Genomic DNA, 17,089 nt, shown 5'->3' with positions numbered 1-17,089 from the left:
AGCGCCGCACACCGCTTGGAGTCGTCGCGATTCCGGCCACCGCGGCGCGCCACAGAACCACGTGCCCGAAGGGGGGCGTGGGTGGAAACGTGCACAAAATGGTGGAGCTCCACGCCTGGGCCGGAGGGAGCGCAATTGCCGGCAGGCTCTCGTCGGACTCTCCGGCCAGTTTCCGTACTTTCGGAACCGGAAATGGGTGCTAATCGCGCTCCCGGGCAGGAGTGGGCGGGGCTGCTCTCCCGGAAGTGCCTCAGGTCTTGGCCAGGCGGAAGATCCCGCGGCTTCGGTCGCTCCCTAGGAGTGCCCGGTGGAGGGAGGGAACCCGGAAGTTGGCCGCGCTGTGGGGTTTCAGTGCGGTCCCGGGAGGGCGGTGATCCCAAGGTGGCTAGGGAGGGAGAGCTGCAGGACCCGTACTGTTGCGCCTCTCAGAGAGGGAAGCTGGTTTGGCCAGCCCGCTAGTGAAAGCGCGGTTCTCCAGCCCTAAAGGGAAGGGTGAGATGGACGGGCCCCTAACTCCCAGAGAGTCCGCAAAATTCATTGCAGAGAATAGTCGGGATGTGTTCATCGACGGCGGAGGCGTGCGGAGGGTGGCCGAACTCTTGTTCGCCAAGGTCTCGGGCCCCGAGCTGGACCTGGGGAGCTGGAAGGCACTTCACGAGCTGAATCCCAGGGCCGCCGACGAGGCCGCAGTCAACTGGGTGTTCGTGACAGACACGCTCAACTTCTCTTTCTGGTCGGAGCACGAAGAGCACAAATGTCTGGTGGGCTATAGGGGGAAAACGTACAGCGGGTACTGGTCCCTGTGCGCCGCGGTCAACAGAGCCCTCGATGAAGGTTGGTGCCCTTCTCCAGGTCAGACCCCACAAACTGAGGTTTCGGTTTACCGGGAGGGTCCCGAGGAAGGAGTCGGGAAATGGCATATGTTAATAAGGCGAACTTGAAGTTCTTCATTGCTTCAAGTAGCAGCTCTTACGTGCTTACAATACAAATGTGAGAAGAGGCAGGAGTTAAGTCCTTAGTGAGAAATGATCCTAATACTTGTCATCATGGCAGCTAAGCATACAAGATTTCTAAAGAATGCCACTTTGATGACATCTGAAGAACAAAGGGACAAATACAACGCATTTTATGCAGTCAAAATATATTTGATGTAATATAACAATTGCTAGAAACGGATGAGTAAGTACAGACGAGTCAATAGAAAATGAAGGGTATGCTTCTGATCTTGGAATTCTTCATCCCCTTTTAGTGCATTCCTGTAACACTCATTTGCTTTCTCATGTTGTAAAAGTAAGGATCTGATGAATATAAAAGTATGATATTGTTCTTTTTTCCCTAAGGGATACCTATAACCAGTGCCTCCTACTATGCCACAGTGACCCTAGAACAGGTTCAGCATATATTCCGTTCTGACACGGACGTTCCGATGCCTTTGATCGAAGAGAGGCATCGGATTCTTAATGAAACCGGGAAAATTCTGCTTGAGAAGTTTGAAGGCTCTTTTCTTAATTGTGTTCGAAAAAGTGAAAAAAGTGCACAGAAGTTAATGCACCTGGTAGTTGAAAGCTTTCCTTCTTACAGAGATGTGACTCAGTTTGAGGTGAGCTGATTCTGTTGGGGATTTAGAATTAATGGTCCTCTCGTAGTTGACTTTTTTACTTCCGGAATTCCTTTTGAGAATAAAAACTTAAGGTTTGAAGTTCCTTCCTTGTGGACAAGGAACAGTAACAAGATTGTTAAGTAGGGTTTCAAAGACGTTACTTTTCTTAGTTTTCTTTTTAATGTGTTTCCTTTATTCTTTCTTCTTTGTCCTTTTAAAATGTTTCAGACCTACAAAACACTGAACCTTCAGTATGATGCAACTCAGGGACATTGAGGTCCTTGAACAACTTCAAAATATTTACTTCATTGAATGAAAATCAGAATGTGTTTCTAAATTCTCTAATAAGTATTTTTTGAGGCTCTAACGTGTATATATGTATTTTTCACACATGGAATACTTGAACAATGTTATTTTCTTTTTCTTTAAACAGATGTACTTATAAAGTGGTAAACATTTGGTATACCTTCCCACTGTATAACTGGGTTCTGTTTTTATAAAATTCTTTGAGAATTCGTTATCATTGTGTATTTTAACTGTGACAAAAAATTGAAAGCACCTTCAGAGGAATCACAATATAAATCTATTGAATAGGTGCTTAAATCATATTGAAATTTTTTTTTAAAGATTTTATTTATTTATTTGACAGAGAGAGATCACAAGTAGACAGTGAGGCAGGCAGAGAGAGAGAGGAAAGCAGGTTCCCTGCTGAGCAGAGAGCCCAATGCGGGACTCGATCCCAGGACCCTGAGATTATGACCTGAGCAGAAGGCAGCGGCTTAACCCACTGAGCCACCCAGGTGCCCCCATATTGAAATTTTTAACCTGCGCTTTTGAAATCACAATGCAACAACTAACAGAAATTACCAGTAATATTGTTTAAATCGCTTTTTATTATTTACAAGGTGTTTGCAAGTACATTCTCATTAGATCCACGGAAGAGCTCTGTGGGGCCTAAGGACAAGGATTATTATTGTCCTGTTTGCAGACCAGGATCCAAAGTCTAGAGAGAAAGGTTAACTGGTTTATCATACGTCATTTAGTCAGGAAATAAATAGCTAGCTTTTGAACTCTGTAAAGTGAGAGAGGCCCGATTTTGTATGTTATGGTTATATTTTTAAAAATTTTTAAAATATTAGCAATAAGTGCAGTAAAAAGATGACTAAAACAAAACAAAACTATTGATTACAACGAAAAAGAACTGAAGGGGGTGAGAACTGTCTTGAGGGAACCTGGGCTAGAACCTACCAGATGGAGAGAACAGCTTGTGGAAAGGTCCTGGAGTGGGAATGTGTCTGTCATGTCCACATGGCTCCCCTTCCCATAGTCTCCATCCCTGTGAGATGGAGCAGTCAAATTCTTCATCGCCTACTTGGACTCCTGACTCTGGAATGCCAATTACTTTAACAAGTTGCTCTCTTATATCAATGCCAGGATAAGGGTTGTTTGTAAATACCTCGATGAGGGTGTGTAGTTATGAGAAAGTATAGCTGGAATAGCACCATCTGTCTTCTCCACTTTCAATCTCCTCTTCAGAGTGAACTTGATCTTGGCTTGATTCTAAGTCCTCATCCGGTTCTGTGTTTTTTCTGGCACTGGTGCCTAGCTCTTCAATTCTGAAACCAAGTCTGGATTCTAGACTCATCGGTGTTGACTTCTAAAGCAAGTCTTTGTTGGATAGCGTAACCTTGGGAAGGATTTTGGTAAAATGACTTGATGGGGATTTTCAGTTGATCTGTGAATTTGGTGTGTCTGTGTCTCTTGATTCATCACTATGGTCTTTTTTGGAAAGGTCTCTTAGGCCATGTTGGAACAGAGTTCTGAAATCTAAGGATCAGAAGATTCTTTTCTTTTATCTTTTAAAAGTTTTATTCATTTGAGAGCGAGAGCGAGCATGAGCATGGGGGAGAGGCAGAGGGAGAAACAGATTCCCCGCTGAGCAGGGAGCCTAATGTGGGGCTCTGTCCAGGACCTGGAGATCATGACTTGAACCAAAGGCAGATGCTTAACCATCTGAGCCACCTAGGGACCCCTGTTAAGATTCTTTTAATTGTGGGGCACCTGGGTGGCTCAGTGGGTTACAGCCTCTGCCTTCAGCTCAGGTCATGATCCCAGGGTCCTGAGATTGAGTCCCACATTGGGCTCTCTGCTCAGCAGGGAGCCTGCTCCCCGCCCCTTGCCCCCCCCCAACCTCTCTAGCCTATTTGTGATCTCTGTCTGTCAAATAAATAAATAAAATCTTAAAAAAAAATTCTTTTAATTGCAAGTGACAGACACAAAACTAGAAAAACCTTAAGCAAAATGAAGAATTTGGGGGATAGGAACATCTAGGATCAAGGACTCAGTGCCATCAGGATTCAGTGTCTCCTTGTCTCCTCTTTGCTTCTGTTGGCTCTGTATTTCTCATGACTGCAGACTAGCTTTCTCCCTGAAGTAGAAGGTGTTGATGAATTTTGCATCTTATTGCTTCAACCACTGTGGGGGTTTGGGGAGAGAGGTAGACGTCCTCTCAGGTACCATTATAAAATTCCTGGCTGATTCTGATCATCTGGATGGGGCAAAGGCATTCCTAGAAAAGAGGCCCTAGGCCGGTGCCAAATTTCATTTTGTTCTGATTAACTGTTTTGCTAATACAGAGGTTACTTTGAGATTTATCTTTGTTTTATTTTGTTTTTAAGATTTTATTTATTAGAGAGTGTGTGAGATGAGGTGGGGTGGGGTAGGGGCTGGAGAGCACGAAGAGGGGGAGTGGCTGAGGGAGAAGCCAACTCCCCATTGAGCAGGGAGCCTGATATGGGGCTCCATCCCAGGAATCGGGACCTGAGCCCACTGAGCCACCCAGATGCCTCTATCTTTGTCTTTAAAGTATGTCATTACGGCCTTTTTAAAGGAAATTCTGGATTATGTTCCTTGGTTCATCATTCAGGCCATCAGTGTATTAGTGTATGAAAAACTCAGATTGTCATTCATGAGGCTAAGAATCCATGTATTCCAGAATCAGCATTGGTTATAGCAGAAGAAGGACTGAGAGTAAATTTAGGATGACTTCAGGATGGAATAAATTCATGACGCTGTGTGGTTTGTTTGCTTAGAAGTAGTCCAGAGTTTTTGTTTTTGTGGAAGAAAGAATGAACTTCTTCTTTTGTAGATGATAATACCAATTTAGTAAGTAATTTGCTGAGTTTCTGTTTTATTATAGCACAGTGCTTTTGATTTGCTTTGTTGAAAAATTCAATTTTTTAAAAAGATTTTATTTATTTGACAGAGAGAGAGATCATAAGTAGGCAGAGAGGCAGGCAGAGAAAGGAGGGGCAGGCTCCCTGCTGAGCAGAGAGCTCGATGCCGGGCTCGATCCCAGGACCCAGAGATCATGACCTGAGCCGAAGGCAGAGGCTTTAACCCACTGAGCCACTCAGGTGCCCCTCAATTTTTTTTTTAAGATTTTATTTATTTGAGAGAGAGAGAGAACGCAAGCAGGAGGAGCAGCAGAGGGAGAGAGAGAAGCAGGCTTCCACTGAGCAGGGAACCCGATGTGGGAAAAAGAAAGTCTTTTTTTTTTTTTTTAAAGATTTTCTTTATTTATTTGACAGAGAGAGATCACAAGTAGTCAGAGAGGCAGGCAGAGAGAGAGGGGGAAGCAGACTCACCACTGAGCAGAGAGCCCGATGTGGGGCTCGATCCCAGGACCCAGAGATCATGACCTGAGCCGAAGGCAGAGGCTTTAACCCACTGAGCCACTCAGGTGCCCCTCAATTTTTTTTTTAAGATTTTATTTATTTGAGAGAGAGAGAGAACGCAAGCAGGAGGAGCAGCAGAGGGAGAGAGAGAAGCAGGCTTCCACTGAGCAGGGAACCCGATGTGGGAAAAAGAAAATCTTTTTTTTTTTTTTTTTAAAGATTTTCTTTATTTATTTGACAGAGAGAGATCACAAGTAGTCAGAGAGGCAGGCAGAGAGACAGGGGGAAGCAGACTCACCACTGAGCAGAGAGCCCGATGTGGGGCTCGATCCCAGGACTCTGGGATCATGACCTGAGCCGAAGGCAGAGGCTTTAACCCACTGAGCCACCCAGGCACCCCTAAATAAAGAAAATCTTAAAAAAAAAAAAAAGGAAAATCCCCAAAATGTAACAAAAATCATACTTATGGATTTTGACACTTTGTTAAAGGAATATTATATTTTTTCACTTATTTTTTCAAAAGATTATCATTGGTGTTAGACAAAAGTGAGATAGTTCCCATGATTCCTAAACATCCTAACATAGCACTGACCACAGAGTGGTTGCTTTGTTAGTCAATTTACAGTTATCTTTGCATACTCCTTTAAAATATATGTAAATAAGGAAGGGTGGCCTGGCTAGTTTATTCTGTACAGCAAGTGACTCATAATCTTGGGGTTGTAAATTCAAGCCCCATGTTGGGTGTAGAGATTGCTTAAAAATAAAATATTTTTAAATGAAATAAAATATACATAAATTACTTTGGGCAATTAACTCCAAATCAAGAGGAATTCTGAGCCTTTTAGGACTGCTTTTGAAGTTGAGAAGGTGTTAAAATCAAGTGTATGTTTTTTGTTTTTGTTTTTGTTTTTGTTTTAAGATTTCTTTACTTAAATCTTTAAGATTTAAGAAAAAGCATGAAGCAGGATAGGGGCAGACAGGCAACAAGCAGACTCCCCTCTGTACAGGGAGCCCCACCTAGGGATTGATTCCAGGACCCCAAGATCATGACCTGAGTCAAAACCAAGAGTCAGATGCTTAACTGACTGAGCCACCCAGGTGCCCCATTAAAAAGTAATAACTCGGGGCGCCTGGGTGGCTCAGTGGGTTAAGCCGCTGCCTTCGGCTCAGGTCATGATCTCAGGGTCCTGGGATCGAGTCCCGCATCGGGCTCTCTGCTCAGCAGGGAGCCTGCTTCCCCCCCCCCTCTCTCTCTGCCTGCCTCTATGCCTACTTGTGATCTCTCTCTGTCAAATAAATAAACAAAATCTTTAAAAAAAAAAAAAAGTAATAACTCTCTCACAGCACAATTTTTTTTCATAGTACCATTTTTAATGACTTCACAGTATTCCACTATATGGATGTACAGTCCCATAATTATTTGCCCAACTATTTTATTGCAGTAATTATGTTTGATATAGTTTTATTTTTTAAATTGAATTTTATGTCATGTTTTCGGTTTTATGTGATAATAAGCAGTACTGCACAATCGTTCAATACTTGTAATTATTTTCTTAGAATGGAATCATAGTAGTGAAATTGCTGAGTCAGAGCATGGCCTGGATTCTCAGGCTTATAATACAGAAAAGTGCTAACGGTTCTCCAGAAAGGGAACAAAGATAGTCAGCAGCAGCAAAGGAGAGTGCTCTTTTTCCAGCCCCTTCATGACATGGTGATGGTATTGGTTGCTGTATTTTTTAATATTTAACAAGTTGCATAAAATAGTCATAATTGCTTTTTAACATATATCTATTTACTGAGATTATCACCTGTTTTTAAATATTCTAAACAAATTGATAAACTTAGAAAATTTTAATTCAGACAGACTTTAAATCAGTGATTTCCCAACCTGGTGTACTCCAGAATCAGTCAGAAAGCTTTAAAATTCAGATATATTTCTTTTTTTTTTTTTTTTAAGATTTTATTTATTTATTTGTCAGAGACAGAGGGAGAGAGAGCGAGTGAGCACAGGCAGACAGAGAGGCAGGCAGAGGCAGAGGGAGAAGCAGGCTCCCTGCCAAGCAAGGATCCCGACGCGGGACTCGATCCCAGGACCCCGGGATCATGACCTGAGCCGAAGGCAGCTGCTTAACCAACTGAGCCACCCAGGCGTCCCAAAATTCAGATGTATTTCTAAAGCAACTCTGATTTGGAGCATGTAGTAGCAATGCAAAAGTCCTAATGAAGAAATCAGCTTCCCTCAGGCTATTGTCTTTACTCTGACATACTGATAAATGTGCATGTATGGTCTTTTTTGCTACTTTTTTTTTTTTTTTTAAGATTTTTATTAATTTATTTGCTAGAGAGAGAGCACACATGAGAGAGAGAGTGAGCTAGAGTACAAGCAGGGGGAGCAGCAGGCAGAGGGAGAAGCAGGCCCCTCACTGAGTAAGGAGCCCTTGCGAAACTCAATCCTAGGACCCTGGGATCATGACCTGAGCGGAAAGTAGCCATTTAACTGACGGAGCCACCCTGGCAGCCCCTTTTTTGATATTTTAATCAACATTTTATGTTACTTTTAAGCCTTTGTAATTTTTTAAAGATTTTATTTATTTGACAGAGAGAGAGGCAGTGTGAGAGAGAACTCAAGCAGAGGGAGAGGGAGAAGCAGGCCTCCCACTGAGCAGGGAGCCTGACGCTGGGTTCCATCCCAGGACCCTGGGATCATAACCCGAGCCAAAGGCAGACACTAACGACTGAGCCATGCAGGTGCCCCAAGCATTTGTAATTCTTGACCTTTCTTAATTTGTTCATGATAAATGTGTTGAAGATAATCAACTCATGGTCATGGATTTTTTTTCATTGCTAATAATTATTTTATAAAGGTACTCTATTGGGGCACCTTGGTGGCTCAATCATTAAGCGTCTGCCTTTGGCTCAGGTCCTGGGATCAAGGCCCTCATTGGGCTCCCTGCACGACAGGGAGCCTGCTTCTCTTTCTCCCACTCCCCTTGCTTGTGTTCCCTCTCTTGCTGTCTGTCTGATGGCTCTCTCTCTCTCTCTGTCAAATAAATAAATAAATAAAAATCTTTGAAGGTACTCCTTTGAAAATATTTTATTCACCAAGCAATATTATGGGACATGTAGGGAATTGTTATTTTGGAATTTGCTGGTATTTTCAGTGATATCAGTTAATATTTTAGAGATGAAGAATTTGATTACTAAAATCATTTGATTACTAAAACCATGTCAACTTGTGAAGAAAATGTTTTATAGATGACTTGAATTTATTTTTAGAGTCCTCACTTAAATCTTATTTTTTGTTTTGTGTTTTTCAAGGGTATTATCTAATCTTTGAGATATACTCATTGGCTACCATGGAAACGGTGGTCATGATGTGACAATTTATGTTTTGTTAGATGCTAGCACTGATTTTGTTACATAAGTCTGGTTCCTGTATTTTTCCAGTTTGATCTTTGGATCTTATTAAAAACAGGAGATAATACCTTCTATGTATTACATTAACATGATAGAATAATACAATTTTATTTTTTATATTAAGTTTTATATCTTGCCTTTAATACATTAGACTTGAATATAAACCTAGTTTATATTGAATATAAACCTAGTTACCAGGTTTATACCAGGAAACTACCATGTAGTTTCCAGTCCAACAATTGCCAGGTTAGCATATTTTATTAGGTTTGGAACTATGGACTATTCCCAGATGATGTAGGGTTACTTTTTTTTATGGTTTTATTTATGTGAGAGGGAGAGAAAGAGAAAGCGAGCCTGCAGGAGTGGGGGGAGGGGCAGAGGGACTAGCAGACTCCCTGCTGAATATAAAGCCTGAGATCATGACCTGAGGCAAAGTCAGACACTTAAGTTGACTGAGTCACCCAGGAGCCCCTAGGGATACTTAATGGTGATTTGTTCCTGCCAACCCCCACTCTAATTTATAGACATTACATCATGTCAGAAAATGAGCGTGTGTGTTTACTCTTGAAAACAAGATACTGAATTTCTTAAAGGTGATCTTAGGCAATTTACTTAGTAAAAGTAGTTCTGGATTGATTGCAATAGGTACATCTTAAGGTTAGGCAATATTAGGTTGTTTCTCATTAGGACAGAGTATCATTGGAGTTTTTTTAGTAAATAAAGGAATCTATGTTATCATCTTAAGGAATTTTCACATGGAACCTTTCCTTGAAGGATTTAATTTCATTTTTTATTTAATTACTTATGTCATTTACTTATTAAAACATTCTCCAAGGTGGTCAGGATAAATTTGAGGAGCCAGTAATAATGATGATTCTCTTTTAGCATGGTTGCAGACAAGCAGCTATAAACAATGATTTGAGATTATTACCTTTAGAATTAGGATTAGATTGTAACTATCCTATCTTTCCAGAGTTTATGCTGATCTGCATTCATAGTTTTGTAGAGAATTTTTGAGTTAAATTATACCCACTATCCTATAATGCCTGGTTAAATTTGCTGCTTTGTTGTATAAATATAATTAAAGTGTATTTTGTTATGTGGGTTTACATATTGATTTTGACCGTTTCCAAAAAGGTAAAGTTGATAAATTCTGGCTATTGATCAGTTATGTCTTCATCTCTGGAATATGTTTATCATATTATCTGAATGGCAGCAGTTAAAAATTGAATATTGTGATTCTCTTCAGAAATGAATTTAAGAATTTTTGTTTTCTTCTTTATATTCTTCTGTATTTTATACAATTAACATGAATTATGTTGCAGTCAGAAAAATTTAAGAAGCTTTCTAAAGAAATACTGAGTCATTAAAAAGAATATGCAGGTGGGTTATAATGACACAGGAATATATATATGAGGTAATGTCATTAAAAAAGAACATTCAATAATAACCACAATTACCACAGTTGTATTTGATGTGCCTTAAAAAATACAGGAAGTAAATTTGGAGTGAAAAAGATAATTTAATATTTATTAGACTCCCTTTTTTTTTCCTGTAAAAGGTCCATAAATTCTTACCAACACTAAAATTATCGCACCCTTGAGAAATGTTTTCAATGTGTGCCCTTTTTTAATAGCGTACATAAAAGCTAGCAGATACCCAGGTGACATTTATGTTCTCTTCACTCATCAGGGGAAAAGAATTTCTTTTTACAAGCGGGCCCAAATCCTTGTGGCGGATACGTGGAGTGTATTAGAGGGGAAAGGAGACGGCTGCTTTAAAGACATCTCCAGTATCACCATGTTTGCCGACTATAGATTACCTCAGGTTCTTGTTCACCTGGGAGCCCTGAAGTACTCCAAGGAACTACTGGAAAAGCTACTCAAAGGTTTGCCAGCTTAATTAAGACATTCTTTGTAATACTATGAATTGTGGTTGAGTCTCTGTCTGGTTTCTTTCACATGAGTTGTCCTTTCCTAAAAAAAAAAAAAAAAAGTACTGTTTATTGTTAAAAGCACATGTAAAGAAAAATGCAGGGGCAATTGAAATAAGAGAAAATTGCTTTTTGTTGTTGTTTACACTGTAGAATATAGGAAATTACACTATTTGGTCATTATAGTTTCAGAACCTCATAATAAAATGAAACCGAAGTCTCTGTTACCTGAAGGTGTGTGATGGACGCTAGGTCCTTCTGGTGTAGTGTTAGAAGAGTATTAATTAAGCAGTGAAGAGCACACTACCCTATGAAGTAAAAGGTGGCCTGAGATATGGGTAACATGCAGTGCGTTTCAAGTCAGGAGGCTCTAAGGTCTGCTACTGGGTTACCTTGCAGGAGTCACTTTCTTTTCTTTTTTTTTTAGGGGTTTGTTTATTTGACAGACAGAGATCACAAGTAGGCAGAGAGGCAGGCAGAGAGAGAGGAGGAAGCAGGGTCCTTGCCGAGCAGAGAGCCCAATGCCGGGCTGGATCCCAAGACCTTGGGACCATGACCAGAGCCGAAGGCAGAGGCTTTAACCCACTGAGCCACCCAGGCACCCAAGTCACTTGATTTTCTAGGCTCATTTATTTACCATTATTGGATTCAGTTATTGATTCTCAAGAGCAGGAGCCTTGGTTAATAGATGAGCATAGAAAATTCTGTTTGTGTGAAAATTAGCTTTTTTTTAAAAGTTTTAATTTAAATTCTAATGAGTTAATTTAGAGTGTAATATTGGTGTCAGGAGTAGGATTTAATATTTAGCTTTTTCTTTTTTAAACATGTCTGTATGAGAAAAATAATTGCATAATTTTCATGTTAATTTCTCTCTTGGGTGCAGTATTTTCAGCCTTTTTTTTTTTTTTTACTTTTAGAAACAAGTAGTTTTTTTTTCTTTTAGGATTTTATTTATCTATTTGAGGAAGAGAGAGCGAGAGAGTGAGTGTGCACACGAGCAGGGTAAGGGGCAGAGGAAGAGGGAGAAGCAGACTCCCTGCTGAGCCAGGAACCCGATGTGGGGCTCAATCCCAGAACCCTCAGATCAAAAACATATGCTTAACTAATTGAGCCACCCAGGTGCCCCAAAGCAAGTAGTTTTTATGACTGAATAACTTTCTGTTGTGAAATAGGTTTCAATCACCCAAAATAAGAATAACACAGAATATGAAGATACCATTAGCTGTGGTTGCTTCTAACTCGTTTTTATGCTGCCTTGGGCAATTCTTTTGTCCCTCTGTTTCTTCAGTTGAAAAATAACAAGCTGTCTTATGTTGTAATGCTCATGTGGTGGGTCATTAATTGTTGGATACCTTAAATATTTAAGCATTCCGGGCTTCTTTCCCATGTAGCCACGTGCAACTGATCTTTTTTTGGCCCGTGTATACACTGCTTGTTCCTACCCGTAAACATTCCCTTTCCTGGTTTCCCTCACCCCAAATTTTTTTTTTTCCAGTTCAAATCCTACACATCCACAAGGCCTTAGCTCAGATGCTACCTCCCCCACATAGCTTTTCGCAGCTTTTCATGATTTGTGCATCTTCTCCTTCTGAATGTTTGTAGCACGCAGTTGTTTCTGCTACTGTGAGGAAAACCCTGCTGAGAAGGGATCATGCACCATAGCGTACAAAGTGGTTTGCATTTTCTTATTTTTTTTTTTAAGATTTTATTTATTTGGCACAGAGAGAGAGAGAGATCACAAGTAGGCAGAGAAGCATGCAGAGAGAGGAGGAAGGAAGGCAGGCTGAGCAGAGAGCCTTGATGTGGGACTCGATTCCAGGACCCTGAGATCATGACCTGATCTGAAAGCAGAGGCTTAATCAACTGAGCCACCCAGGTGCCCCTGGTCTGCATTTTCTTCTGCCATCTATTGCAACTGCAGAGGCCCTTGTCCAGCTGTCCAGCTGTAGCTGTTGTGACTGCCTCTGTTATGTCCAGAGTGTGAACTGATTGCTTTGCTTCTTAGTTTATTTAAGCAAAGTTGGACTTTTTTCAAAAAGTGCTTCACTAGCAAACTAGAGGAGAAACAAAAACTGTAAACGTAAAGTAGTACACACAAGTCTAGCACACTAGGTTTTGAAAACTATCTTAAGTGGGATCTAGAACCAGGTAGCTTGACTAGATGAGATAGAACCTTCCTTAACTGGCCTTCAGTGATACATCTTTCAAATTTGATGATGAGCTGCACTTAGTGTATTTTTCCCTCTCTTCTCTTCTGAATTATCTCCAGGCCAGCCCTTGGAAGACTACCCAGATTTCTGTCCATTTTATCTTTTTTTTTTGGAGGGGGGGAGTAAATACAGTTCTTTCACTTTATTTTAGTATGAAGTCAGATGTTTTTTCTGTTTTATCTTTAACCCATCTCTTCACCAAAGGCGTATTTTTAGCCAATTATATATACTGCCCATCCAGTTTGGCTAAATTTAGATTCTTCACTGGGATTCTAGGACGGACACCAACCATGGTATTGAAGGCCCACCCTAATCCAGTATTACCTTATTTTAACTTGATTGTATCTGCAAAGATCCTAGTTATAAGTAAGGCCACAGTGCACCTGTACCAGGAGTTAGGACTTGAATGTGACTTCTTGGAGGACACAGTATAGTACTACAGTTACTTATTGGATGGAGGGAATGTAAGTAATGCTATTTAAGATCCCTGCATCTGGCTGTGGCGTTCACTTACTCTGTCTCCTTGATCCTATAGGCAGCAGAGTTGATGAGCCCAGTTCTAGTCTCAGTGGCAAAGCGTAGCCAGTGCCCATCTTGCAGGATCAGCTCACTCTGGAGGTGGGCACCGAAGACATCAGGGCCTGTGGAGCTCACAGCTACATACTCAGGGAGGGCTTGTCTGGAGGATCCTGAACCCAAAGAGCAATCAGGGTCTTCCTTGCTCAGGTGAACAACTTTGATTTCCTAGGTTCTCCTTGGTGCACTTAGGATGTACCTAAGACGATGTTCAGTTTTTTCAAATGCGAAAAGAAGGTATTCCTTCTTTGGCCCCCTTGGTGTCCTCCAAGTTTTGCAATGTTTCTCCCCCCCCACCCCCCGGCATCAGATCCAGTTTTTATTTTTTTTATTTTATTTTTTTATTTTTATTTATTAATTTTTTAAAAGATTTTATTTATTTATTTGTCAGAGAGAAAGCGAGCGAGATCGAGCACAGGCAGACAGAGTGGAAGGCAGAGTCAGAGGGAGAAGCAGGCTCCCTGCGGAGCAAGGAGCCCGATGTGGGACTCGATCCCAGGACGCTGGGATCATGACCTAAGCTGAAGGCAGCTGCTTAACCAACTGAGCCACCCAGGCATCCCCAGATCCAGTTTTTAAATCCTTTGTTTTCAAGAATTTGATAATCTTGCTGTCATATTTTTAAGTTTCTGGTGAGCCCATGTGCACTTAGCAACTGTTTATTGGGGAGCTGTATGTGCAAGGTACTCTGCTCTTTGTGGGAATATGGACGCAACCCTCTCCTTGTGGAATGTGTGATTTTAAATTAATGCCTGAGTTTAGAAGTGGTTTAAATGACCCCAAATCAGGTCTGTGTAGATTTTATGTCATTAATGTACTTCTTGCTCTGTTTTTTTCCCCGCTTGCAGGAGAAATGCTCTCATATGGAGATAGGCAAGAGGTAGAAATCAGAGGCTGCTCGCTTTGGTGTGTTGAGCTGATCCGGGATTGTCTTCTGGAGCTGATTGAAAAAAAGGGTGAAAAAACTAGCAGAGAGATCAATTCTGTTCTTCTGGATTATTACTTGTGGGACTATGCCCGTGACCACAGGGCAGATATGAAGGGAATTCCCTTTCATCACACACGCTGCATCTATTATTGACCCAAAGTACAAACAGATCCAAAGAAAACTTGGCATTTTTGTATCACATAATCATTTCTACAGTTTTGCCTTGATATTAAGAGAAGGTAGTAGGCGTGAGAGCAACAAGAAATGTGATTACCCAGTCTCACTTAAAAAATGTTTCCTGACCTGTTACTCTGCATGCCCAACTTTTGTCTGCTTGTTGAGTTTTGATCACATTTTCCCTTTCTGTGGGCACATGACAGGAATAATGAAGGAACTGTAATGCTTTCTTTAAATCTCACATCTCTTAAAATTAATCATGCCTTATAATGTGATTAGTCATCAGTGATAATATTTTATCCACTCAATTGGAATCTTTTCTTAAGGTGTACCAGTTTCTTATATACCTTAATCCTTTGATATGCGGGGTAGGGTCTTTGCTATATGAATGCTGCGGCTTTTGTACAAATCAATCTTGATGCTTATTTTAAGCTTCTCATTGGTATGGACAATGGTTTTTGTACATAGTGATTTTCAGTTTAGGAAAGCTATCTAATATTCTTTTTTTTTCTTCAGTGTAACTATATTGAAATTGAATAAAGGTTTTAAAATTTTTTCTTAAACCTGGATTGGATTTTTTCATTAAAATAGAATTTACCACATTTAATTTTAAAAGGCTTACAGTGAGGGGTGCCTGGGTGGCTCAGTCAGTTAAGCATCCTAACTCTTGATCTCAGCTTAGGTCTGATCTCAGTGTTGTGAGTTTAAGCCCTGCTGTTGGGCCCCACACTGAGCATAGAGCCTACTTTAAAAAAAACAAGGTTTAACAAAATTTCATTATTTGCTTTATGTTGTCAAAATTTCGTTACCTACCAAGCACTCATTTCCCACCGTCGCCCCCACCTTCCTTCTAACATAATCTTGATTTTTGTTAGCTACCAACCTTGTCAGCTCACTGTGACTGTGTGAATGGGAAAGGCATCATTTCCCTAAGCACTTTACTGCCATCTGCTGAAAATTTATCATACTAACCTTACAAATGACAATGACTAATAGTGAACACATCTACCCACTCCTCTGCTCCCCCCCGGCACCCATGCGTACTGCGCAGCTAGCACCACCACCACCTAAGTAGCTTTGTCTTTATCCCTCCCGTATATGACTCAGGGAAGGTGATCCCATCTTCATCTCAAAAGGCAGACTGACTCAATATGAAAGGTTTATTGATGATAATTCTATCCTTCTGCCTGTGATTACTTTAGTAAGGGGTACGTATATAATCTCCTGGCCAATGACATTGGAGAGGAAGTCTGCGGGGGAAGCTTCTGGGAAAAGGTTTCTTCATTTTGGGGGCTCTGTACTATTCCTGAATAAACTTTGCTTTGCTGCCCACCACTCTTCACGTGGTCTACCTCTTCATTCTTTGTAGCCACGTGACCAAGAACTTCTGGCACTAAGAAAAAAGAAATCATGCAACATTTGTTCTTATTTCTTTGTGACTCAATTTCCTTTAATAAAGCTTTTGCTCTGTAACGAGTTCAAAAACTTTTTGGCTTTTTTTTTTTTTTTTCCATACTTCCTAAGTTCTTCAGCAGCTCCCTGATGATTTGTCTCTCTATAAACCCAAGTAAGGTGGCCATGGGACCAAGTCAGTTCCCTCCAACGGAAGCAAACAGGTTGGGCTAATGACTTGTGTGTGTGTGTATGAGGTCGCTCAGTAAGAGGACGGTTTCGGGGAGAGTTTAAAGATGCAGCTCTCTCTATATTGGATGCCGTCAGAAGACAGGGGCAGTTGGACCTTTGGCTATGAAGAGGGTGGTTTAGAGTAAGGATGAAGTGGAAGCCCTTCAGCAGTTGCCACCCAGTTTAGCCAAGATAGAAGGATGTTTGATACTGTGTGTGCGGCACAATGGCCTTGTTTTTGTCTGTGCCTGGACAACAAGCAGCCTTACTTCAACTCACTTTATCGTGGTCTTGATATTGGTGTTCTGTGAGACTCTCTTCAGCCGAAGCCTACCACGCAGTGCTGTGTGTGTGTGTGTGTGTGTGTGTGTGTGTGTGTAGGGGTGTGTGTGTCTGTGTGGACAGCTTTCCCACAGGTTGCGTTTGTTCCTTTCACAACCTCTAACTTCCCCCTGCCTAGCACTAAAGAAAGGAATAGATATCATTTGATATAATTAGGAACTCATTTATTGAGGTCCTTCACCGCCCTCCCTCCCCTGAAGCTCAATGGGTCATGGTTTAATAATCTGGTTGAGGAGGTAAAGGTTGAATGAACCCCTGCAGCCTTGAGGCAACTTCACCTTCTTTTTCCTTGTGAGTCTGTGACCTGTCTCTCTCAGTGTACTTAGATAACTGTTTCCTTTTTTTTTTTTTAATTTGGTTTTTGACTCTTAGCTGTTCAGTGGATATCACTGTCAAGACAAAACCTGCTCAAGTAAGGAGGTTATCTTGTTCAGCATATTGTACCATGAAAAACACCCCAGATCCAAAGAATGGAGTCTCTTGGTAGGGCGGTGTTGCCTTAGCCTTTTCTAGGGAGGAGTAGACACATGACAGGTGGTGGGGTTTTATAGGTGGGGTGTTTTGCAGTTGGAAGGCTCACTGCATTGAACAGGATTTGCAAGTGCT

General features: G+C 41.1%; 1 protein-coding gene across 2 annotated transcripts; it reads left to right on the top strand.

Moving 5' to 3' along the window:
- The first annotated feature begins 237 nt into the window (after window positions 1–237).
- Window positions 238–15,081, top strand: CUNH9orf64 (chromosome unknown C9orf64 homolog). 2 transcript variants are annotated; one of them, XM_013046652.2, is made up of 4 exons: window positions 238–852; window positions 1,341–1,600; window positions 10,387–10,582; window positions 14,262–15,081. In XM_013046652.2, the coding sequence occupies exons 1-4, from the start codon at window positions 498–500 to the stop codon at window positions 14,492–14,494; spliced, it is 1,044 nt and encodes a 347-aa protein (XP_012902106.1). In that variant the 5' UTR covers window positions 238–497; the 3' UTR covers window positions 14,495–15,081. The 2 variants fall into 2 exon arrangements, with proteins under 2 accessions (XP_012902106.1, XP_004774142.1); XM_004774085.3 differs by having other exon boundaries at window positions 249–834.
- Window positions 15,082–17,089: the final 2,008 nt, after the last annotated feature.

The sequence above is a fragment of the Mustela putorius genome, unplaced genomic scaffold (assembly GCF_011764305.1).
Source record: "Mustela putorius furo isolate JIRA1106 unplaced genomic scaffold, ASM1176430v1.1 tig00000876_pilon_pilon_pilon, whole genome shotgun sequence".
NCBI classification, from domain to species: domain Eukaryota; kingdom Metazoa; phylum Chordata; class Mammalia; order Carnivora; family Mustelidae; genus Mustela; species Mustela putorius.
Note: the sequence above shows the minus strand (reverse complement) of the source record. Positions and strands in the feature narration are given on the sequence as shown.